We start from the raw sequence: 26095 nt of genomic DNA on the forward strand, positions 1-26095 counted from the left end.
TCTGGATGCAACCAGATCATGTTGCAGCTGGAGTCATGAATGATTCCGTGAGACATGAGACCTTTATTGCAAAGTTATAAAAATCCCACTCTTGCTCCTTTTGTAGGACTAACAATATATGTACTGTATTTTTTTAAACCTTGCGTTTTAACCTGAAGTTCTGTACATGACAATTGTCTTTCATTCATACAGACATAACCTGTGAAAATACAATACAGGTAACTGTAAAATAATTAAACTAAGAACATTTATTTCTTGAAAATGTACAGGGTACCTACCGATATAGGCCACAAACCTGAGTTCCCTAAGTTAGTTTCAAGATACGTATTGCTACGGAGGCGACTGCTATTCACAATTAGCATCATCATGATCATCATCCTATATTGTGTTCGACAAAATATACAGTCACACAAGCATGAATGAGGAATTAAAGAGATCAAACTTTTTGTGCAATCTAGCAAGACAGCCATCAGGTAGAGGTATAATTTAATCTTTATATGTTAGGTCAAAATTAAAGGTGCTTGTGTGTTCCAAAATCACTCACAAGTCACACCGGTAGGTACATACATTTGCATACTCAGATGAGATCCATATCAACCCTGAATACGACCCTTCTCTTGAATCTCGTTAGATTATGGACGTGTACCTACTGAACATGAAAATGTACCATGCAGAAAAGAAGCCTAGGTGCAAGCATGCAGCACTCAAGCCATTATTCGATTAAAAAACAAATCAGCCCAAATAGAAGTTGCATTTATTGCAGGGCAGTACATTCAAGATTATAGCATATATATATAAAGGCCCACTTGTGGTTTGTTATAAACAACATGTACTGATGGGTTCAAAGTGATCGTTCGTCCCTGGTTCATCGCTTTTCAGGGTGTTAGAAGTGGGATGGTGAAATCAGTAGGAAGTCAGGTGTTGAACAGAATAAGTTATTTTAATCTTGTAGACAGCAGGGACATTGTGAGGTCGGTTCAGGAGAGACAGAGAGGAAGAGAGAGAGAGACGCGCCGGGAGAGCATTTATATAAGATGTGGAGATAGGATGTGACGTAAGATAGGATGTGATGTAATAGGATGTGACATCATGTAAAGGCAGGCAAGATATGACGTATCAGGAAGTCAAAAAAAATGATGCAAAAAGATGGTCAAAGATGTTCGTAAAGCGAATTAGGCCAACATGTACATTGCAAATTTCCCCATTGTGGGAATATGAAAGGCTTTCTGAATCTGTTTCTGATTAAAAAGACATCTTGCAGTTGGATCCACGACAAGTCGGGTCACCAGTGTGTCACCAGGGTCACCGGTTACAGACCTCAGATGAGAGATAGCTGCCTTTTGTCTCAGCACCATTTAGTGTCTGTATCCAGAATTGCATTGCACACCTGCTCCGTGCACGTGTCTGCGTTATTGGGAGCCCTTGTCAATCAGCCATGAAATGTCTCCAGTCCTACATCAAACAGCCAATAGAGACGGACACATTATGTAGTTATATGATGGCCATTAAGTGGAACAGTCCTAACCTCCAGTAATACATTGTGCAGTAATAGCAACTCGATTACTCGCCATGAAGATCCTCCATTTGTTGTGAATGCATTAATAGAAATGAAAAAAATGAGATGGCAACTTGCACCAAATGAGAAAATCAAACAATAGCAGTCCTATAGAAAATTAACATTCAAAGGCCGTTTGCTAGATTGAACATAACAAATAGAAATTGTTGGTAAAACCTTATATTAGAACAATTATTGCTTCACTCATTCAACTGTCATTCACAAATTTATTTGGAAATTGAAAATATGTTCTAATTTTTTCATGCTTGGGTATCTAAAGCGCTGGCCATGGTCTCTGGCAATGTTTTTTTTTCTTTTCCACAAGGGGGCTTCATTTCCCTTTATTCCATGTTAGGGCTTTGTTCCTTCCATCTTCAGCTTTATATAAACCAATATGTATGTATTGCATTGTATTTTGGACAACCGCCCTCATTTCAAGCTCATATAATTCCTGACATATGGAATTTAGGATTTTTTTTTCGATGAAAGAAGATAGTGTAAGGCACAGGTGTCAAAGTCAAGGCCCGGGGGCCAAATCCGGCCCGCACATCATTTTTTTCGGCCCGCGAAAGCAAATCAAACTTGTGAAATTCCATGATGCTTGCTAAAATCCTGACCAAAACTTCATATTTTTGGATGTAAACCACAGTAACAGTCATTATTCTTGACTTCAGATTTGAAAACTAGTTATTCATTAATTTGTTGTGCGCTCTATATGTAATATGTGGAGGGGAGTAAACATTCTAATAGCGTCCCCAAATTCATAACGGCCCTCGAGAGGAAACCATAACTACAATGTGGCGCGTGGCAAAAAATGACTGACACCCCTGGTGTAAGGTTTCTAACGCTGTATTGAATGTTTATGTCGTCCTAAAACTCGATATTCTGTGGGTCCTGCAATTTGAATGACACATTTTTGCACGTCTGTCAGTGAATGAGTTAATGAACTAATGTATTTTGCTTGCGAGATCATCGCAAAATGTTTTTTTTTTCACATAATGGAAATGCCTACTGACTTCTCAGTATTCTCATCTTTCAGTTTCGCTGTGAGGCCGACGTGCTAACCGGCTATCCGCTGTGCCGCCCTCTGCATATTAGAATTTATTCTATTATATTTCAACAGGCTTTACTGTAGAGCTTAAATCTTATTTAGATTTATAAATTATACCTCTTCAGAGGATCTTATTTTATTGTAGTTGTGTTTTTTATACCATAATTGCTGTGACATGAGTCAACTAACACAAACTACTCTGTAAAACAATAAGTCACCTCGAGTCCCCCCATTTGTCATGTGATGAGAGTCACAAGTTGTTGTGGTCTCCTCCAAATGTGTCATGTTTCCCTTCAAAAGCTCAGAAACTGTACAAAACATAAAGACTATTGTAATCACGACCAGCTTTAAGACTTGGATAGCGACTTACTCCACATCTCGTTTCTTAATCGTCTTTCCGGAACCTAAGACCTCAGCTACTCGGGACACAATGGGATCGTAGTTCATGCTGGCCACCGCAACCACCTCCTCGCCCCTGAGAATGACCCAGTCGAAGTTATGGAAACAATGATCATACACAAACAGATTCAAATATATACAGTAGATATAGATATAGGAAAGATGGATAGATGGATAGATAGATTACAAAAAACAGTGAATCCATTCTGAGAATTACTATTGGGGACTCATTAAGCTGACATTAATGGGGCAGATCAGAAATCATTTAAACACTTAAAGGACAACCGACGTCACTTTTTTGTTTCTTAACTGACATCAGAAAAACGTTTTACAGCATCTAAAATACCCAAAACACGCAGTAGGATATTTTTATTCAAATGCAAAACACCAATAAAAATGACTTAAAGTGTCCAAAATCTGCAAAAAATTGAGCGGCGAATTGGGCATTTTCAGAAAGTCCCGTCCCCAGTTTGTGACGTCACGGCAAGACGTCTTGCATTGCTAGTGAATCAAAACAATGGCTTCAGATTCGGAGAATATGCTTTATTGTGTCACATCCACATATGAATGATTCAAATAGTTCTGAAGAGGAAAGCATCCATGTTTGCAATCGATTAAAGAATTTATTCCGTGCCATTTTGAGGCAACATTGAGGAGAAATGTCTCACCGAAAAAGAGGCACAAAATGGCGACCTCCTGTGGCCACCTCCGTTTCCACAGGCTGATAAATTCCTTATATGCTGTGAAATGTAAATTTCTCCACTGCGAGACTAATAAAGGCAAATCCAATCCAATCCAATCCAATATGGAGCTTGGACGCCCTCTTCTGGCGGCTTTTGGGTGCAACACGAGGTGTAGAAAAATACATTGACATGATGGAAGGACTGCGACAATGTGTCTTTTTGTCGGTCAGGGGCGTTCCTTTAGTGACGTCACGTACGGACTCGTCACCAACTCAAAAACAAAACTTCCTGAATATTCAGCGCAAGTCTTAAAACGTAAAATATAGCTGTATGCGGTGGAATCTTATTAAAATACGCTCAGTAAAAGTCATTTGAAGCCATTTTAATTATGGACACAACTTGTCTGGAGACGTCAGTTGTCCTTTAAATTCCCCAAGTAACTCGAAATTAAATAAAACCTCCAAAAGAAGGAAAAGTATATCCTGTATAGACAACTGCTGTTGTTAATCTTCCAGTATATCGACAGATCAATGAATAAATAAGCTGTCACTTACCTCGTGTAAAATGCGACAAATCTCAGTTCATCCAGATCACCTTGAATGATGACATCATCAAAACCATCTCCATAACCTTGCCCCGAAAAAACAACTGAATAATAAGCAGTCTTTCATAGAAATTGGCCACACACAATTTTCAGCAAGGTCTGTCGTGTTTCCTGCGCAATAAACATACCTGCATAGCGTATGGTTTTCCCAAACATAGCTGACCAGAAATAAGGCACTGTTTTCACCTCAGTAACTCTGCCCACCATATTGAGAGCTGCTACCCTTCCTGCCGTGGGTCAAAATCCAACTTTAATGCATGAATTTGCCCATTCGCTTAAATCACCACACAGTCCTTACACACTCACCATGCACGTGAGCCATTTGCCAGTGAGGGATGTTAACCTTCTTATTGTTGCGTGGAGAGAAGGGAAAGGTCACGACATCTCCTCCAGCAAAGACCCCTTCCGCATTTGTCTGCATCATCTTAGAAGCAGCAACAATTTCACCTTCAAATCACATCTTCAAAATCATGTAACCAGTGTACTGAAGAGAGATGCGGAGGAATATGGCGTCTGTACCAACTTGAAAATTGTTATCATGTTGCCCTTCTCCCGGCAAATTGGCGTTTTCATGTTTATTATGTTTGTTAAAGTCATTATAAGTGTTTTGCATACTGGGTCCGAGAGGACAGTCATTTCATCTGTGCTGTATGTCATGCATATTAGCATATTTGTAAATAAAGCTGACGTTGACTTTGATGTTTGAAACTGGAAGGGTTACAAAATTAGGTGGTAAAGATTTCAAGTTTATCTGTAGATGGTAATATCAGTGGTGGGCCGTCAGGGCCTGCAAGGCCTTCTCTGCTGGCCTAAAAACACCTGAATCACAGTCTAATGTGAATTATATTTTTCCGTAATTATCTTTAAATAATTCCAAATTGTCTTTCAGCTTCCTTTCATTGCTTTTCCCTTGTTGTGTTGCATCCAGATGTGTGTTTTCGTATTTAAGCATTTAACCAATTACAGCCATCATTTGTTACCAGGGTCAAAAATCTGCCTGGACGCCTTCACAATCAGTTCTGCGGGCTCTGGAGCATAATAATCAATGGTGATGAAACTGTTACTTTAACCAATCAGAGTTCGAGTTGGCAACTCAAGGCCTGCTCGAAGGAGGTGGCAACGTCAGAGTTTTCGCAAATTATGATTGGCTAGTCACATGATTGGCTAGACCAATCATAGTATCAACTAGCCGTGAGTGATAAACGCATACTGGCCACGGCTAGCACAATGTATTGGCAGCGAGCTGCATAAGAAAATACATGTTTGTATTGATTTAATAGCAGTTTTGTCAACCCACAATGGCTGAAGGAGGAGAATAAATGGATTTGCACCAATGGTTTGCAGATTTACTGTTAAAGCCATTTTCAAAATGAACTTTTCAAGAATAGATGGACATCATCAAGAAAGGTTGGACAGCTCCAAAGCTAGCAAAAATAACAAATAATGTTGCACTTTTATGAGATTATCATGAATCCACACATTCATGGTAAAAAATTTATGAGAGTATTTCTTAAGTTTCTTGAAGTCACAAGTTATTTCCTGTCCAACGACATGCTCTAGTGGACGTGTAGTAAATCACCCCACACTCACAGCTGTGGAGTGATTCAGACGTAGCACTACTGAAGGCCTACAAGTGACATGCATGGCCCTCCACTGGGTAATATAGAATATGTATGAATGGAGAAAATTCACCGCTGTTGCTATTCTCCCTCGGTGGGGTCATCATGATATGATGCCTGCAAGACAACTAATGTTTGCTTAAGACTGAAGGAAATCACACGTTGTTTGGGGACTGCTTCGCCAATTCAGGGCCTGGATGAATTGCTACCATTGAGTGAAAAATGAATTCTTAGAAATGCAGAAGTAAACTGGAGAAATGACAATTCCTGTCCTAAACCCAGTTACAATGTCATGTTAAGAAGGCATGATAAGAAATGTAGCTCAACAGACATTTTCAGACCAATTCACATTAAAAAAAAAATCAATGTTATTGGTAAATATTTTTTTCTCAATTTTTGCTTGACAATAGCATGTCAACAAATGTACATTTACAGCTATCAATTTGTAGAAACTGAATATTTTGAATTCATTATTCATGACACTTATGATGTTGGGAGGATTTTTTTGTTAGCCTTCTTTACGGATTAAAGGAAAACTTGGGACAAGACATCAACCCTGATTGATGTACGCAGAGAGTTTTCAGTAAAGCAAAGTACCTTGTTGACAGTGATGAAGCCCTTTGAGTCCATGTGAATGCCGCTCTGTTTCAAGAAGCTTGTTGCAGGAACACATCCTGCAGCAGAGAAGACGAGTGAGCACACTAACATACAGGTGTAATGTTTCCCATTTTCAACATGTCACTTTTGTCAAGTCTGGAAAAACAGCACTTGTCCAAATAGTAAAAAAGAGACTAACTTTTCATCCCAAAACTACTGTTTGTCTTCTGTATGAGACTAATGGAAAAAAAAAGTTTGCTCAGCTATCTGCCACTAGCTTTAGAAAGTGTGTTGGTACAGTCATTCTCGATCAGCATCTCAATATTAGATCTAAATGATGACAGGTGGGATGCTCCCTAAAATATTTAACAATAAAAAGTCACCAGAATTTGGGCTTGCTCACCAGCTCCGATGACACAGACATCTGCCCGCAGGACTTTGCCACTCTTCAGCACAACCTCCTTCAGCTGACGTAATGAAACACAAACAGTATTTACCATCATGCTTTCTTATTTTCAGGTTTTAATTAGCAGGAGAGACAGGGCAAGACTTAAGAATATGTAAATGGACAAAACCTGAACACTCATTTTATTGGAACAATTTGCTCATCTGGTCAAAAATAGACCAGTAGCATCCAAAAATGGCCTCCGATATTGAGATGGTTTATTTTTAACTGATGGACCGTCAGAGCCTGCAAGGCCTTCTCTGCTGGCCTAAAAATATCTGAATCACAGACTGATGTTAGTTATATTTTGTCCATAAATTCTTAAGTAATTCCAAATTGTCTTTCAGCTTCCTTACATTGCTTGTCCCCTGTTGTGCTGCGTCCAGATGTGTGTTTTTGTATTTAAGCATTTAACCAATCACATTTTAGCCATCATTTGTTACCAGGGTCAGAAATCTACCTGTACACCTTCACAATCAGTTCTGCAGGCTTTGGAGCAGAATAATCAATAGCGATGAAACAGTGTGTTTAACCAATCAGAGTTCGAGTTGGCAACTCAAGGCCTGCTTGAAGGCGCTGGCAACATCAGCGTTTTCGCAAACTATGGTTGGCTAGTCATACGATTGGCTAGTTCCTAGCCAATCACAGTATCACTAGCCGCTCGTCATAAGAGCATACTGGCTAGAGATAGCACACTGTGTCGGTAGCGAGCTGCATAAGCAGGTATTTTTGTGTTGATTTAATAGCAGTTTGCTCAACTCACAATGGCTGAACGGGGATAAAAAATGTATTTGGTTGGAAATTTACTGTTGAAGCCATTTTCAAGACGGACTTTTGAAGAAAAAAATGGACATCATTAAGAAATGTCTGTAAGTTATTTCCTGGCTAATGGTAACCTGTAAGTGGACTTGTAGTAAATCACACCAGACTTTTTTAGTCTGGATTGATTCAGACGTAGCACTACAGAAGGCCTAGCGATGAAATCCACGCACCGCCATTGGTTTTTAAGAACTAAAATATTTAAATATACAGTATATTACATTTACACTCAGTTATTGAAGACCCCTGCCAATATAAGTAAAAAACAACAAGGGATAGTAGAAGAAATTAGTCATAGTCCTGAAAAAAACAAGTTTTCTTGTCAAGCAGGCCGTCCAAATTTAGCAATAGTTGTGCATTCTACTCAGCCCCATTGTAATGCAGATTTTGACACCACTGTCGTGTGACATTTTGAAGACCAATGCAAATGAGCGTCATGCTGTGTCTCTCACTTTGCGAATACCTGTCCATGATGACCGATCATCTCCGACACCCCATTCAGCATATAGAACTTCACCCTGTTGGCTTCAAAAAGCTGCAGGCAGAATCAACAGAGACGTGACAAAGAAATGAGTGCAGACTTCGAAATGTGTAACTGCAAGGGTATTTCCGCTTGATATTGCAAATACCTTCATGATAGCTTTCCCTACTTTCTCACCGAGGGCTTTTTTGAATGGGACTGACTCCACCCCAATGATCGAGACAGAGTGGGCCTTGTCAGTCAGAGCTGCAGCCACTTCCATACCTGCGCAAAAGACAAATTAACATTCAACATGACAGGATTGTAGATGTAAGCTTGGCCTTAACCAACCAACATTTACCCACAGTGGTAGACAATAATTTCAAATCACCATTCCATATTCAATTTCTTACCCACAAATGATGTTCCCACAATCACAGCATTCTTGTTGTTGGCCAGCCTCGCTATGCTGTTGGCGTCCTCAGGTGTCCGGAGGTGAAAAACATTCCTGACATCCCCACCCTTGTAGTTAAGAGCTTTGGGTCTTTTCAACAGAAAATTTAAAACATTTTGTTATTTTAAGCTAAATTTAAAAAATATATATATAAGTATTTTTTCCCCGCTAACTTGTTTCCTGTTGCGACAAAGAGTTTCCTGTATTCCATCCTCAAGCCTTCTTCAAAGGTGACTGAGCGCGTCTTCACATCTATTGCTACTACCTATAGACAAAGCAAATGTCATCGTTGAGAAATACATTAAATGTCACAAGATAATCCAAATTGAATGTCACAGACAAAAAATGACAAGTGAAACTGTATTCTATTTGAAAGTATTGCCATCGTTAAATGACCTTCTTGTGAATTTAAGATTTGAATGTTCAATGGCATTCTAGTCTTTTTATGTATAATTAGTTCCGTTTAGTACGATTCATGGTTTTTACGATAATTACATTTCAGAGCTATTGTACTTATTATCATTATTATTATTGGCAGTAATAGTAATATCGCTATTATTATTATTATTAGTGTTAATTTAGCAGTTTTTAGCTTTCGTGTGCTTAAAGGACTTTGAAGTTCTGTTTGTGATGTAATATAGGGAAAGATCATTTAGATATACTGTGACTGGAAGATAAAGCATCTTAAAGGACTGGAGTTCTGTTTGTGATGTGATGTAAGGAAAGCGATGCCCATTTCACAGTAAGATCAGAGCTTTGTCATCAAATGGTGAGTATAGTTTTTGCTTTTTTGAATGTTGCTGTGCCGATTACCATTTTGTGTTTGGGAGCCTTTTACTGAGCGAGTTGCTTGTTCTGTAGCCACAAAGGGACATATGTCTTCTTGTGCCGGTCCCAAGCCCGGATAAATACAGAGGGTTGTGTCAGGAAGGGCATCCGACGTAAAAGCTTGGCCAAAACAAACATGCGGATCAAACCTCTAAAGATGGAGGACACTGATTTGCTGTGGCGACCCCTTGAAGGGAAAAGCCGAAAGGAAAAGAAGAAGAAGAAAGAAGAATGGTAATTTTAATTTACTAAACTTTCTGCTTTTACAAAACATTACTGGAAAATCTCCGTGTTCCAGCATCATTTATTTTACTTTGCAAGGATCTCTGAGCGAGCTAATTAGCAAAAAACAAAACTTTAGCAAACAAAATGTTAGCATTTCAAACGCGTTAGCCATACCTTAAAAATGTTGTGATAACTGAATCACATTTATTGTTCTATCTTCACTGGATGAATGTAAATTAGTTTGATTGACCATGACATTTTTTGGGGGGCAAGCGGAAAGTTTTAAAAGCTAATACATGTATTTCGTTTATTTGATTGGCTAAACATCGAGCCCCTTCATCTCTGAGGTGTTTTTAAATGGAGGAATATAATTGCTTAATCTTTTTTGAGCTCAGTTTAAGTTTAAAAAATATGGTTACTTTAGATAATAAGGCATTATGTTGTTAGTACATCAATGCAAAAATAAATAAACAAATAAAACGTATTAGTTAATGTTTTAAATAAAGGGGACATTTTTTCAGCCACCATGAACACATTTCTGTTTTGGATATGGCATGTTAAAATCGGAAAAATCCCACAGCGCACCAAAAAAATGAAAATGTGTCGTGTATCCTGAAATAAATTGTATGAATACCAAATTTTATGAATTGTAAGAATTTAACAGTTGTCAATTGTAATTTCTGCCATCTAGTGGAAGAGCATATAAGTCTTCTTCCTATTGCTATATGTGGCTAGAATAAATGGTAGAGAATATGCACTTTTATTCATCTGTAGGAAATATTTCTTCACAAATTGATGTTAAATTGGTTTTGAAACAAAGTTTGAAACCGCTAATCTCACCTCTTTTTCTGTGAGCAATTCAATGTCGTGATTTTGTAGGAAGTCCCGGGAACGCAACTTCAGCTGTTCCGCTGTGCTGTCTAGGGACTGAGGGTTAGTACATTAGTGCGCAATGCATCTATCAAATAAAAAGTTTGTCAAAGGAAGAACTTCTCTGCCACAATTACCGAGTCCAATAAAAACAACCTGGGAATGTTATCAAGGCCATCTTGTCTTTAGTTGTAAGTACCATTATTCTTAAAAATAACAAAAACAAAAACCCAACAAAACAGTGAACAATCATTCTGGTCTCTCTTAACCAACTACCTCATTTTGTGGTTTGTGTACAAACCTTACTCAGTTTAGGCCTGTCATAAGGAGGATGTTTATCCAAGGTGCAGATGACGATGCGCTCAGTGAAGCCCTCTTGCCTCAGCGTCTCTGCACACACTAGGCCTGCTGGACCTGCACACACGTGTGACCACCATTCATGTAATTGCTCGGACTCCAAAAACTCCCATTAATTTCCTGTGATTGTTGCGAGATGTTATCGGCAAAAATGTCACTGTGTGGCGGGCACTAGGACCAGACATCTCACCCAGCAGGTGTACGGGAGGGGGCGGGGTTATATCACATATATTTCACTGCAGTTTCCGTTTTGGTTCTCTTTCTACTTGTTAGCAGTTGGAATAAAGACGTACTCCAATCGACCGTGTGTTCTCATTCCTCAACTGCTACACTGGTGATCCCGACGATGGAAATGTTCATGGCAACGGACGAAGATGTATCTTCTACGGCCATGTCGCCACGACCGGCGCCCAAACTCGCAGCTGCCGCCTACGCCGCGAAGTTGCCCGAGTTCTGGCACAGCGACCCGGCTTCGTGGTTCCAGCATGTGGAAGCACTTTTCCACCTACGAGGCGTCACGACAGATGACCCAAAATATTACATGGTCGTGGCGTCCCTCGACCGACCGACAACGCATCGCATGATGCAACTTCTGCACGTGCCTCCACGATGCGGGAAGTACGACGCGCTCAAACAACTGCTGCTCCGGCGGTTCACGCTATCGGCCTCCGAGAGAGCAGACAGACTTCTTTCGCTTCCCGGACTCAGCGACGGAACAGCAGTGGATCTAATGGACAAAATGCTGTCGCTGTTAAATTCGGATGATGGCGGATTCCTTTTCCCCCACATTTTCCTTCGCCAGCTACCACCGGAAGCGCGCGCCGTGCTCGCTAACTCGACGTGCCTAGCCACCGGCGACTATCGTGGCTTGGCGGAAGAAGCAGATCGAGCGCTTCTGGCAATACGGCGGTTAGCCGTGCAAATCGATCCGACCGTCGTGGCCGCAGTGAGATCGCAGAAGCGGCGCGGGAAAGCCACCTGCTATTTCCATCAGTGGTTTGGCGCCAAGGCTCGACGCTGCGCACCTCCCTGCTCCTACGAGGCGACGGGAATCTTCAACGCCCGACACCCAGTAGCAGCCGTGGGCGCCAGCAATGAAAGCGAGCTGCTTTTCGTCACAGACTCCTCGTCAGGAAGACGTTTCCTTGTGGACAGCGGGGCACAAGTAAGCCTGCTGACGCCCACCGCTGCGGACAAGATGGCAGGTGGATGCGGGCCTGCCTTGTGCGCAGCTAACGGCTCGCCCATCGCTAGCTTCGGTTCCAGGTCGGTGACTGTGCGTTTCCACGGACGGGAATTCAAGTGGAACTTTATTGTTGCCGCGACCACAGTTTCCATAATTGGCGCCGATTTTTTATGTGCTCACGGACTTCTTGTGGACATTGCCAACCGTCGTTTGATAGACCCCATCTCTTTCGCCACTTTTCCGTGTGAGGCCGGAGGGCTCGGGGCGTTAACGCATGCAAATTATTTAACATCGGGTAACGTTTATGAATGCCTGCTGACCGATTATCCGTCGTTAACCACACCCGCCTTTTCCAATGCCGATACTAAACACGGGGTAGAGCGTTTCATTCCCACGGTTGGCCCGCCAGTTTTTGCCCGCGCTCGTCGCCTCGAAGCGGCAAAATTGGCAATGGCGAAAGGGGAGTTCGCGACGATGGAGCGCTTGGGCATCGTGAGGTGTTCCAACAGCCCGTGGGCCTCACCATTGCACATGGTCCCCAAAAGTGACGGTTCTTGGCGGCCGTGCGGTGATTTTCGTCGGCTTAATAATGTAACCACACACGACCGTTACCCAATTCCGCACATCCAGGACTTTTCCGCACGTTTGGCCGAAGCCGTGATCTTTTCCAAAGTTGACCTCGTTCGCGGTTATCACCAGGTTCCGGTACGGGCAGAAGATGTGCCAAAAACTGCAGTAATAACCCCTTTTGGCCTTTTTGAATTCCTCCGTATGCCTTTTGGCCTGAAGGGGGCGGCACAGACCTTTCAGAGACTGATGGACTCAGTCTTGCGAGGCCTAGATTTTGTGTTCGTCTACCTCGACGACATTCTTGTGGCCAGCCCTTCACCAGAGGAACACCTGTCGCACTTAAGAACGGTTTTCAAGCGTCTTGATGTGCATGGCCTTATCGTTAACCCTGTGAAGTGCCAATTTGGTTTGCCCAAGATCGATTTCTTGGGGCACCGCATTTCTCCACAGGGTGCCATCCCCTTACCCGTCAAAGTGCAGGCTGTGGTGAATTTCCCCCGCCCAGCCACAGTTAAAGCTTTGCAGGAGTTTTTGGGCATGATAAATTTTTACAAACGGTTTCTTCCTCACGCAGCCGACCTCCTACAACCCCTCTACGGCGCCTTGAGAAAAAAGAAGGCTAATGACCCCGTCGAGTGGGCCCCGCAACGAGTGCAGTCCTTTGAACGAGCCAAGGAGGCTCTTGCGGGTGCAACTCTTCTGGTCCACCCGATCTCAACCGCACAGGTGGCCTTGACTACCGACGCGTCTGATGTTGCCGTAGGGGCGGTGGTTGAGCAGCTTGTGGAGAACGAATGGCAGCCCCTTGCATTTTTCAGTCGGAAGCTGCAAGATAACGAACGCAAGTATAGTGTTTTCGACAGAGAGTTGTTAGCACTCTATCTTGCAACGCGCCATTTTCGTTTCCTCCTCGAGGGGCGCCGGTTCACCGCCTACGTAGATCATAAACCCCTTACATTCGCCATGTCCAAGGTGACCGAACCGTGGTCGGCCCGACAGCAACGGCATCTAGCGGCTATTTCCGAATTCACAACAGACATTCGGCATGTGGCCGGCAAATGTAACCCTGTGGCCGATTGCCTGTCACGCACGATCGTTTGTCCAGTCCAGCTCGGGGTGGATTTCTCAGAGATGGCCACGGCCCAATCTGAGGATCCGGACATCCACGAACTCAAGGCACCAGGCACGGCCCTGAAACTGGAGGAGGTGGCAGTGTGTGAAGGGGGTCCCGCTCTCCTCTGCGATGTGTCTACGGGTCGCACTCGTCCCGTGGTTCCGCAGGAGTGGCGTCGGCGAATTTTTGATTCAATTCATTCCCTTTCACACCCTGGCGTCCGGGCGTCAGTCAAACTACTTGGGGCCAAGTTTGTCTGGCCTGGGTTAAGAAAGGACGTCAGGAAGTGGGCAGCTGCATGCGTGGCATGTCAGCGCGCCAAAGTCCACAGGCACACCCGGGCGAACCTAGAAACTTTTCCGATTCCGGCCAGGAGATTTGACCACGTCCTGACCTGGTCGGGCCCCTCCCTCCTTCGCAGGGTTGCACACATCTCCTCACTATGGTCGATCGGACCACTAGGTGGCCGGAAGCTGTCCCCCTGTCCTCCACAACCTCGACAGACATTGCCCGCGCATTTCTGTCATCCTGGGTCGCACGTTTCGACACGCCATCCGATATCACTTCGGACAGAGGCCCCCAGTTTGTGTCCGAGCTCTGGTCGGCCATGGCGCAGTCCTTGGGTGTGCAGGTACACCGCACTATGGCCTACCACCCACAGGCTAACGGGATGTGTGAACCGGTCCACATTATATCTACCTGGCAGCGCATCTCCATCAACTTAAAAAAAATCTACATGATAGATGTTTTTTTTCCGTAAATCAATTCAAAGAGTGAAACTTACTACACACGTTCTTTCAACATGTTTTTAGAAGGCCAAATTAGATTGTATTTTATTTTTAGATTGTGAATTTGGGGTTTTCATTAGTGACATGTTACAAAAATCAAAATTCTTTAAAACTCTAAAAACATGAATCCTGTCCCCTCAGCTGAAAAAAATACGGTGTAGCAGTTGAGGAATGAGAACACACGGTCGATTGGAGTACGTCTTTATTCCAACTGCTAACAAGTAGAAAGAACCAAAACGGAAACTGCAGTGAAATATATGTGATATAATGACCGGAGATGCGCTGCCAGGTAGATATAATGTGGAGCAACATATTGCACTCCTCCAATATGCATATGACCCCTGGTGGATGCGAGTAGTACAAGGGTTACATTAGCACAATCTGACTTGATTTATAAACACTTTATAAATAGTAGAGCTTGCGAACCTCTTAAATGGGAACACCCATGAGGGTGCACAGTTTGGAATGCAAACAAAAATATGAAATGTGCCTTTAACGTTTGCACAGAATTTGACCCACCGTCACAGTTGACGTCAAACGAGATTTCGGCGCATCTCATGAGATCTCTGTTCAACAAGCATCAAACCCCTAACTATGCACGTTTTACTTTTATTTTTGGTCACTCTTCCAAAAGGAAGAACAGTTTTGACAAGAGAAGAAATACTACCAATATATTTTTTGTTTTCATTGTTTTTCAAACAACCCGTCATGCCGTTCACATTTTGACATCATGAGACTAAGACGACGCGTTATACAATTGATCAACAGTCCCATGCCATTGTGAAACTGCAATAAATTATCAGACTTTTTGTGAGTACAGTGATCCCGCTACTTCGCGGTTCACTTATCGCGGGTTCAAGCAGATTTTTTTTCAGTAAAAAAAAATTCAGAAAATTTGCTTCTCAGCGCGAACGTCAACCAATGACTGCACGATATCCCATGATTTACAGCATGTGTGTGGTCGCAAATGAGAGATATTGTCACATCTCGTTGCCATCCGGGGCGCGCCCCGCCCCTCCTGTCACCTCCTCCGCCAATCTTGGGAGACGGCCCCTCCAATCTTCATTCACCTGGGTTCCCACAGCTGATTGCCATTCACTGATTGTGCCTTCTGCCTATATCTGTCTGTCGCTCACTACCGTCTCCGTCGGAGTATTTTTGGACATTGCCGTTTCCACTTCCGTGTTGCCAGGTCTGCTGTCATTTAGTTATCTTCCTCCACTCTTCCCTGTTTGTTATTTTTTCATGCGTGCCTCAGTAAAGACTTTTGTATCCGAGTATCTGTCTCGCCGTGTATTTTGGATCCACACTCCCCGCTGTCCTTTCGTCACTCGAGCCCAGCCCTCGAGCCTCGAGTGACGTGACAGATATAGTGAGATAGTGAGATAGTGAGAGTGAGAAATAGAGAGGGTGAGGGAGAGAGAGAGAGAGAGAAGGGAGTTAGAGAGAGGGGAGTTAGAGAGAGAGAGTTGGAGAGAGGGAGAGAGAGAGAGAGAGAGAGAGAGAGAGAGAGAGAGGGAAGTTAGAGAGAGGTAGTTAGAGAGACGGAGTGAGAGTGAGGGAGTGAGAAAGAGAGTGAGAGTGAGGGAGTGAGAAAGAGAGTGAGAGAGAGCGTGAGATAGTGACAAATAGAGAGGGTGAGGGAGAGAAAGAGAGAGAGAGAGAAGGGAGTTAGGGAGAGGGGAATTAGAGAAGGGAGTTAGAGAGAGAGAGTTGGAGAGAGGGAGTGAGAGAGACAGAGTGAGAGAGAGAGAGAGAGAGAGAGAGAGAGAGAGAGAGAGAGAGAGAGAGAGAGAGAGAGAGAGAGAGAGAGAGAGAGAGAGAGAGAGAGAGAGAGAGAGAGAGAAGGAGAGAGAGGAGAGTTAAAGAGAGGGGAGTTAGAGAGAGGGAGTTCGAGAGAGGTTGTTTGGGAGAGGGAGTGAGAGAGAGGGAGTGAGAAAGAGAGTGAGAGAGAGGGAGTAGAGAGAAGGAGTTAGAGAGAGGGATTTAGAGAGAGGGAGTGAGAGAAGGAATGAGAGAGGGAGTGTGAGAGAGGGAATACAGACTACACTGTCAAAGCTTCATAAAGACAATGCTCAAGAATGTTATTGACTGTCTAATACATTTTAATTAAGCATTTAAGTAGTCTAATACATTTTAATTAAGCATTTAAGTAGTTGTGTGTATTCCTATAGTCTTTGTCTCAAATATATTAAGTATAAATACTATTTCTACATTTTAATCATGCTGGTACTCACAAATGATTGCACACAAATTCCTCGGCGAGGGGTGGTAGGGCGCCCTCACTTTGCGGATTTTCACCTATCACAGAGAGTTCTGGTCCCCGTTAAATGGGGGATTACTGTATTGTACGACTGCCTGTCCCTTAGCATGCGCACAGAGAAGGGGAAAGAAAAAAGCATAATACACTGACCTGACCCAATAATTAAAACATTCGTCAAGCTTGTGCTGGGGTTAATGACCGCTGAGCATCTTGCCATGGCCTTTGACCGTTTCTGCAACTGAAGAGCCTGAAAAGGTTTTAGAGCTCTCAATTTGGTTGTTTATCACACTGAATCAGTAACTGCTTTTTGATGCTGCTTTACCTGTTTGTTTGCTCGGATGATGACCTTGTCTTTTTCAACTCTGACCTGAAGCAAACAAGCATATGTAATCCTTGTATACACACATGCTCTCAGAATGCAGGGAATGCTTCAAGCTGGGAAGGTCACCTGGAAAGTCGGCAGGCTGTCCAGGCCGGGAAAGTCTTCGATGTCGCCTGTTGCGATGTTGAAACAAGCGCCGTGCCAGGGGCAGCGCACGTGTCCTTTTGACAGCACACCTTGAAGCATGCAACGTGTTTCCTTTATGCTCAAAGAAAGGATGTCAAGTCTTTTGGGAATTCAACTGTACTTACCTTTGACGAGCGGTGCGCCGTAATGTGGACACTTGTGGCCTATTGCCGAGAACTCGCCATGTTCTTTAATCAACAACGCTCTCCCGCATCCCAGGTCAACCTCTCGCATCCTGGAACATGATGTCGACATTGTGAATTTGCAATACAATACATCTTTATTTGCAAAGCACTTCACATCCATCCATGCATCCATCCATCCATAACAGTTATATAAAATGAACAAATAATACAACAGAACCCAACATAAACATGGCCGTCACAGGTTTCAAATGCAAGGTTTGGGGGCCAGATCTGGCCTGCCACGTAATTTTATGTGGCCCCCGACAACAAATATGTGTCAACATCCATGATACTTGCTCAAATGTTGTCACGATTTGGTTGCCGACCAACGGGTGGCGCTGTCGGCCCGTCTGCAGCTGCACAGGTGTTGGTCATTCCAATCAGTGGCATTTAAAAGGATTCCCGGCACGACCATTCCGTGTCGGGTCATTGTATGTGTTTGCTTCACCCTGTCAGGTTTGTTTCATCGTGGCAGATTTTTACTTGTGGTTTTCTTTGATTCTTTGTACTTTTCTGTTCGGATGACTTTGATGTCTTAGATTTTGTTCCTGATGACTTTATTTTCATACAATTTGTCAAATACAACCTGCTGCTCCCTCCTGCCTGCTTATTAGGGATCCACAACCATCACCACCTCGCAAACCGTGACAAATCTGTGCCGAAATGTCAAATCGTCATATGCAATAAATAAAGTAGAAATTTTGCAATAATTTTGTTCTCCTCTTAACACTCACAATAATTGAACAAACTATCAGATGACCTGACCTTTGTTGGAATTGGTTATCCATCAATTTGTTACATTCAAATGCCGTAGTTTGTAGAAGGCGCACCCAAAAGCTTTCGCTTTCTTCAAAAGATGACGCTGCGCCTTATACGCTGGTGCGCCTTATATGTGAAATAATATAGAACCTTTACAGGTCTCCCAACTACTGTCAGCAGACACCGACTCAATTTCCTCCTGTGCAAGAAGTCGTGCGTAACCCTAGCCTTTACTGTAGCACCTTATAATGTGGTGTGCCTTATATTTGGAAACCATTTATATATTTATATATTATATTTGGAAAACCGTGTTCATTCATTGAAGGTGCACCTTATAGTCCGCTGCGCCGTATATATGGAAAAAGTTTGAAAATATATCATTCATTGAGGGTGGGCCTCATATTCTGGTGCACCTTATACACCAGAAAATACAGTAATAATATATAAACATTTAATTAGTTTCATATTCTTAAAAGACAACCGACGTCTCCGGACAAGTTGTGTCCATAATTTGTAAAATGGCTTCAAATGACTTCTACTGAGCATATTTTACAAAGATTCCACAGCATATATCTATACTTTACGTTGTAAGACTCGCGCTGAATATTCAGGAAGTCGTGTTTTTGAGTTGGTGACGAGTCCCTACGTGACGTCACTAAAGGATCGACCCTGACCGTAAAAAAGACGCATTGTAGCGGTCCTTCCATCACGTCAATGTATTTTGCTGTACTTGTTTGGTCTAGGGACCTCGTGTTGCACCCAAAAGCCGCCAGAAGGCCAGCAGAGGGCGTCCAAGCGCCATATAAGGAATTTATCAGCTTGTGGAAACGGAGGTGGCCACAGGAGGTTGCCAGTTTGTGCCTCTTTTTTTTGGTGACAGATTTCCCCCTAATGTTGCCTCAAAATGGCACAAATAAATTATTTAATCGATTGCAAACATGGATGCTTTCTTCTTCAGAACTATTTGAATCATATTCATAACTGGATGTGTAACAAGAAAGCATATTCTCTGAATCTGAAGCCATTGTTTTGATTCACTAGCAATGCAAGACGTCTTGGCGTGATGTCACGAACTGGGGGCGGGACTTTCTGAAAATGCCCAATTGGCAGCTCAATTTTTTCAGATTTTGGACACTTTAAATCATTTTTATTGGTGTTTTGCATTTGACTAAAAATATCATACTGTTTTGGGTATTTTAGATGCTATAAAACGTTTTTCTGGTGTCAGTTAAAAAACAAAAAAGTGACGTCGGTTGTCCTTTAAAGCCCTCCTAAATAAGACATAATCTCAAAGTGGCCAGTGACAAAAATGAGATTGACACCCCTGCGAGTCAGCAGCAGTCGCTTAGCTAGCTATTAGCTATCTATTTGGTAGCTAACTAGCTTTCTATCTATTTGAATTATTCCGGGTTGAGTGAACGCTGGCGCGTGGGGCTGCCGCTGCTCACCCACAGAAAAACTGATCCTGTGACTGTAAAGTGACCTTGAAAGATTTGAAAGTTGCTTATAAATGAAATGTATTATTATTATTATTAAAGGGACAGCAGGTCCTACAGTGGAGAGCTTCTCGTGTAATCAGGTCAGTGAATACTGTATAAACTGTATACTGTATAAAATTTCCTATGCTCACTGTCCGTTTTCCAGATCTTTGACATGACAGACGGATGCCTCCACATAGTCCCGTGATCTCTGGTAAGCTTGAAGTAAGGCGGAGTCGTCCTCCGAGCTGTGTCCGAGGGCCCCATTTGGTCTGCAGTCTGCGAAGGGACTGGCCTTGCCATTCGGTGAAAGGCCATCCACTTCTTTTTCGTTCTCCAGGAGAGAGAGCTCCACCTTGACTTCAACTGCACAACAAAGACATGGTCATTTGGTAACAGTGCCTTGGAGTAACCTTTTGACGATACAATACAATACATCTTGATTTATATAGCGCTTTATCATCAGCTGAAGCTGCAACAAAACGCTTAACATGGACAGATAATATATACAGGTAAAAAAGCAGTGACAAAGATAATAGAAAGCACCAGGGAGTAAAACCGGAATCATGCTGAGTCGAATGCCAAAGAATACAAGTGAGTTTTGAGACGCGTTTTAAAGATGGGCATCGAGGGGGCTTGCCGAATGTTCAGTGGCAGGTCATGTCAGAGATTGGGAGCTCGATCGACCCCTCTGAGCCTCCGATTAGTTTTTGGCACATCCATTAATGTCTGGTGAGAAGACCAGAGGCATCAGGAAGCATCTCAGAGAGCTTAGGAGGAGCGAGGCCATTTAAATAATTGAAACAAAATAATAAGATCTTGAAAAGAGCTCTAAAATGTATAGGGAGCCAGTGAAGGGATCCCAGAGTGAGTAGGAATTTTGTGCTCCCTCTTAAGAGTACCAGTCAAGAGGCGAGCACCAACATTCTGGACCAGCTGGAGACGCTTCATGGAGGATTGGCTTACACCAGGGGTGTCAAAGTAATTTTTTGCCACGGGCCACATTGTAGTTATGGTTTCCTCTCGAGGGCCGTTATGAATTTGGGGAACGCATTAGAATGTTTAAATCCCTTCAAATGTTACATATACAGCACACAGCAAATTAATGAATAACTCGTTTTCAAATCTGAAGTCAAGAATAATGACTTTTATTGTGGTTGACATCCAAAAATATGAAATTTTGGCTCAGATTTTAGCAATCATCATGGAATTTAACAAGTTTGATTTGCTTTCGCGGGCCGAAAAAAATGATGTGGCGGGCCGGATTTGGCCCGCGGGCCTTGACTTTGACACCTGTGGCTTACACCAAAGCAAAGCGCATTACAGTAATCAAGCCGAGATGTGACAAAGGCATGAATTACTGCTTCAAGGTGCTTCAAGGTTTTATTTTAGCCAGCTACCTAGATAAAAGATAAAAGAGCCTGGATTTAACAACAGCGCCAATTTGTCGGGCAAATTTAAAGTCACTGTCCAGTTTAAGACCCAAGTTTGAGACTGTTGACTTCAGATAGGAAGCCAGGGGGCCCAAGTCCACAGGATGAGATGTACATGGGCCACGAGGACCAAACAATATCACTTTTTTGTCACGTTTTGTCTTCTCTTATAAGAGCAGCAGCCTTCAGCTAGGAGGGGCAGTACAAACGCAAGCAAAGTACAGTACAAATGAAGTGGAACAAATGAAAGCAGGGGAAAAGGTGATTGGAATCATCTGAAGGGCAGATCTGCCGAAAGGAGTCCTTTCCATTCATTCTTCATTCGTCAATTATCATCTGTCATTTGAATGTGTTTGCATCCTTACGTCATTTATTTGTTCCTACTCATGAATTACTGTATGTTTACATTTGTATTGGTATGATTATCACATGAACAGGTCTGTTGAAACATTTCTCCACTTCTTTCTCTTCTTTTTTAAAAGGAGGAAGGCAAAAAGTCAAGAACCATTCGGTGAAATAAATATTAACATTCTACAATAAATGAATGAATGAACAAATAAATACATAAATAAAGACAGTTGAGAGAAACTTGGGAATTTACCTGCATAAAAGGTGTGCAATCTGAAATTAATTAATTAATTCCAAGCAGATGTGCGACTGTTTGGCTTTTCTGCACATGAAAACGTGGTTGCGGTGGTGTCTGTTTTTTGAGTGCAGCAGGCTATGTCTGTTTGGTTGGAAAATGTGCTGATTGTTCAGGTCATACAAAGTAATCTGTCTGGAATTTTGTCCCGCTGAGTAAATCTTGATTAAAACTAATGGAAAAATGTAACAGTGTGTGCAATTGGCGGAGTTGAAGGAAATCTCATGAGGCTGATGGACGTTCCCTCGCTTAAGTGAGAATTTAGTGCACAAGGAAAGATGGGATCTGTTTGAATTTCTATCTAGTTGTCGTAGATGCAATTTAGTACTTTGTTTTTCTCTCATGTTTAGTGAAAAAGCCAAATCACACAATGTTTTACTATTTCCGACAATGATGCACACTAATAAAAAAAGCAATAATCTGAAGTACTTTGTCAATGCTGAAAACAGTTTCCAATGCACATTGACCACAATATAAGGGACACTGCACAGCCAGAATACAGCATATACGAAATCTGAAATCTCTCTAGAATGACCTGCTACTGAACATTTGGCAAGCCCTCTCACTGCCCACCTTTAAAAGCTGCCTCAAAACTCACTTCTACTCTTTGGCATTTGATTTAGAATGACTCAGACATGATCTTAGTTTTAGTCCCTTGTGCTTTCTTTCTACGACGTATCTATTTTATTACTTGTACGTGATACTTTTCCATGTACAGCATTTTGTATGCAGCTTTGTCTGTTTGAAAGTGCTCTATAAATACAGTTTAGTTGAGTTGAATCATCTATATTAACGTACTGTATATATTGAGAAGTATCAATTTAATTTATACAGCCGCAATTAGATAATACCTACCAGGTTAATTTATCAAACAAAGAAAGAGGTATCGTCACCTGGTTTGGGTTTGGAGAAGCATCCTCCCATGGTGGGCTCAGTACTGATGGAAACCGAGGGGTGAGGGAGGGTGGAGGGGGGAGAGAGACAGATGAGGGGAGGCGAGTTTGGGTTAGGTCCGCTACCCTCAGGATACTACGTTGCAGTGGTCACAGAAGCAAATGTATGAGAACCTGCAGGTCCACAATGGACATTGTCAGTCCCTCCACATAATCTGAAAGGACAGAAGAGAGTTTCACATCAATGACATGCACAGCCAAACACCTTATTGCACCGATTCAACAATTTGTCTCCCACATGGTATCAAATTTCAAAGTTATCTCTTTGCATGTTTGGTTTATTTGTTTTATTTGACTTGTTCAGACTAGTGGTGTGCATCTTGGGGAATGGGGGTGGGGGATCAGTGGCTCGTCGTCCGCGATATCAACCTTAGGAGGGGCACCCCTCGAACCCGGCGCACCGTAGTCTCATTGTAGCAGTGGCGGTGCATGGATTTCATTGCTAGGCCTTCAGTAGTGCTACGTCTGAATCAATCCAAACTGAAACGAAAACTCTGACGTTGCCAGCGCCTTCCAGGAGGCCTCCAGTTGTCAACTCAATCCCTGATTGGTTAAAGCAAGTTTCATTGACATTGATTTGATGCTCCAGGACCAACTGGCATACAAGTAGATTTCTGACCCTGGTAACAAATGATGGCTGAAATGTCATTGGTTAAAGGCTTAAATACGAAAACACACGTCTGGAAGCAGCACAACAGTGGAAAAGTAATTAAAGGAAACTGAAATAATATTTGGAATTAAATAATAAGAATTAATGGACAAAATATAATTAACATCAGTTCGTGATTCAGATATTTTAGGCCAGCTGAGAAGGCTTGACGGTCCGCCACTACGTTGTAATAAGAGGAGATGAAGGAGGAGTCATATCAGTATAGGCCGCTTCAAAAAGCAACATTAAAACATTATTGCAATGTATTATTTTGTCCTGTCAAACTTGTAGCTATGTATTATGCTATACTGTGAATCTTGACACAATTGGCCCGCATTTATGTGTTTCACCTTTCAAGGATGATACATTTTATGAATCTGCATGTGGACAATAATGACAGTGCGATGCTGCATTCTTGCACTCCTGCAAAAGCTTTGAAAAAAATTATCATTTCTGTTTAGATTTCCAATGTTTTTTTTCCAAAATCGCAGTCTTTGTTCATGCATATTGCATGGGGGAACTGTTAAATATTAACGGCACTCCGACACCGATTAACTTTCTTGTCACGGTGCGCATTAAAGTAAAGCGAGGGGCCCCTTGAGTTTTAAAATCTCCCCGTTTTTTGCCAAATTGCGCCCGCATCTCTAGCAGCTCTGGTATTTGAGCCTCGCGTGCATACGGAGACTCCCCACCGAGCTCAGGCCACTTTGAATGCACGCAGGGTGGCAAGTTATGTTTTACAACACGCAGCCGTGCCTTGGTGAGTCAACCATGTGAAGTAAAACTCAAGGAAGCTACTTGCTATTCTCCGCACATCTTTTAGTCCTTGAACTTCAGGAGGGGGGGAGAAAAGTGCTCAGCTGAATGATGTGTACGCTGCAAAGTTCCAAATGAGAAGTGGAAAGATTCCCACTGTGACCGGCCTCTCTATTGCTGAGGCCGAGTCAGGGAAGATCAACTTTGCAAAGTAGCTTGCTCGTGGCAGTTACCTTTTAATTACTGCAGCAATTAGACACAAACGTCACCCACCCATAAAAACAAACATTGTGTGTTTTCCAGCAATAAAGGTTCTTATCTGTTGTTTACAAGTGTTTTTAGAAGTCCAAGATGCCGTGTTGTCTGTGTTTTCTGTGGTCATAACTGTGATGGTTTTTGACTGAAAGCGCCTAACCGGATGTGAGGCCACGACTGCTAGAGTGAAGTACTGTATTCAATAAACTGTTGTTTGCTCGAAAAAAAAAGTGTAAAAAAGGATAGTTGAATATTCAGACTTCTTCTGTTTGCAATATTTGCCTCCATAAATATGCCAGTGTTTATTATTAGTGTTCCTGAGAAACCTTCGGAGGGCATTTTTCCATCTCATGTAAAATTGACATTTTGCATCATCTAAGTTATGACAGTACAGTGATACGTTGGCTTACAAAGTTAATTGGTTCCCAGACAGTGTGTAAGGGGAAGTGTGTATCCCAAAACTTAATTTCCTAGAGGAAACCATTAAAATGAGAATAATCCGTTCCCAGGTCTCCATAAAACATAATTTTCTACTTTCAAATTTTCTAAGCCTTAAAACTACACAAAATATACCTTATTTTATGTATAATAAATGTGCTATGGTATTATAATTAAAGACATAAACTGTACTATATATATAATAAAGTGGCTTTATTTACCCTTGTGATGGTCGTTGATGGCTTGATGGAATGGAGTGGCCGGTTTCATCAGCATTAAACACTTGATGAGGAACGTAACCTTCTTCTTTCACCATCTTGAGGAATGATCCCTTGTAGGGGCTTTCTCTGTGATAATTGTATCTAGTTCCTCATCAATTGTGTTCTGTTTAGCTGGGTTGATAGCGTTTTGCATCAAGTGTACAGAGGGATTATGTTGTTGGCGCCTGATTGACGGGATATTTTAATCTTGCAGTCTACACTCTGCCTTTGAACTATCAAAGTTGAAACCCTCGGGGGAATAGAGGACAAAAACAGTCGGCTGCCATTTTGTTGTTAGAAGAACGAGCTCGTTCGCGAACGACACATCAGTCATTGAGGCAGCTCCGTGTACGAAAAAAGTTCGGATGCCATGGTAAAATTTTTGCATCTTTGTAATAATGAACAACAAACCATCCGGGAGTTCCAGCTAGCCCGAGATATTTTGCTCCAAAGTAAAGTAGGTTAATCAGATTTGTTCGTCACAACATATGACGCAAATGGCAAGCTGCTGGCTGTTGGTCGGGCGCGTCCCCAACCAATGCTAATACATCCAGTCTGCCGAGAAGCTGTCACTTTCACTCATTTCCCTCCAATTGTAAAACTACTTACAGGAATGTCAGGGGTAGGGGGGTCACGGGGGGAGCAAGAATTAGCAGCTTGCCCGCCCGATCCATAACCTGACTGCAACCAAGAAAAGCAGGAATGTTGAGCACCACCAATCTGAGCGAAACGTCCAGAGCTTCCAAGTGGAACACAATATTTGTATTCGCTGTATGACAAAACGCATTTTTGTTATTGTGAGACGCGACTCAGAAAAATTTGGGCCGACTGGGATGAACCTAAAATGAACCTAAAATGAACCTAAAATGTCATACCAAAACCATGAAATAG

General features: G+C 42.4%; 1 protein-coding gene across 2 annotated transcripts in view; it reads right to left on the bottom strand.

The window, feature by feature from the left end:
- Positions 1–107: 107 nt before the first annotated feature.
- Positions 108–26095, bottom strand: part of aifm3 (AIF family member 3) — a 29482-nt gene continuing 3494 nt past the window's right edge. The window contains exons 2-20 of one of the 2 annotated variants that reach the window (XM_088994311.1): positions 22787–23001; positions 19970–20183; positions 17521–17630; positions 17336–17445; positions 17210–17254; positions 17038–17134; positions 10911–11023; positions 10580–10666; positions 8860–8951; positions 8646–8776; positions 8402–8517; positions 8236–8307; positions 6912–6975; positions 6509–6585; positions 4599–4716; positions 4421–4519; positions 4243–4318; positions 2977–3081; positions 108–1452 (exon numbers count right to left, since the gene is read on the bottom strand). In XM_088994311.1, the coding sequence (XP_088850437.1) occupies positions 1410–1452; positions 2977–3081; positions 4243–4318; positions 4421–4519; positions 4599–4716; positions 6509–6585; positions 6912–6975; positions 8236–8307; positions 8402–8517; positions 8646–8776; positions 8860–8951; positions 10580–10666; positions 10911–11023; positions 17038–17134; positions 17210–17254; positions 17336–17445; positions 17521–17630; positions 19970–20183; positions 22787–22817 (1800 nt within the window). In that variant the 5' untranslated portion in view covers positions 22818–23001 and the 3' untranslated portion in view covers positions 108–1409. The remainder of the gene's footprint in view (positions 1453–2976; positions 3082–4242; positions 4319–4420; positions 4520–4598; positions 4717–6508; positions 6586–6911; positions 6976–8235; positions 8308–8401; positions 8518–8645; positions 8777–8859; positions 8952–10579; positions 10667–10910; positions 11024–17037; positions 17135–17209; positions 17255–17335; positions 17446–17520; positions 17631–19969; positions 20184–22786; positions 23002–26095) is intronic. The other variant, XM_088994312.1, reaches the window with a different exon arrangement.

Source organism: Hippocampus bargibanti, linkage group LG04 (genome assembly GCF_051943395.1).
Source record: "Hippocampus bargibanti isolate YZ-2025 linkage group LG04, ASM5194339v1, whole genome shotgun sequence".
NCBI classification, from domain to species: domain Eukaryota; kingdom Metazoa; phylum Chordata; class Actinopteri; order Syngnathiformes; family Syngnathidae; genus Hippocampus; species Hippocampus bargibanti.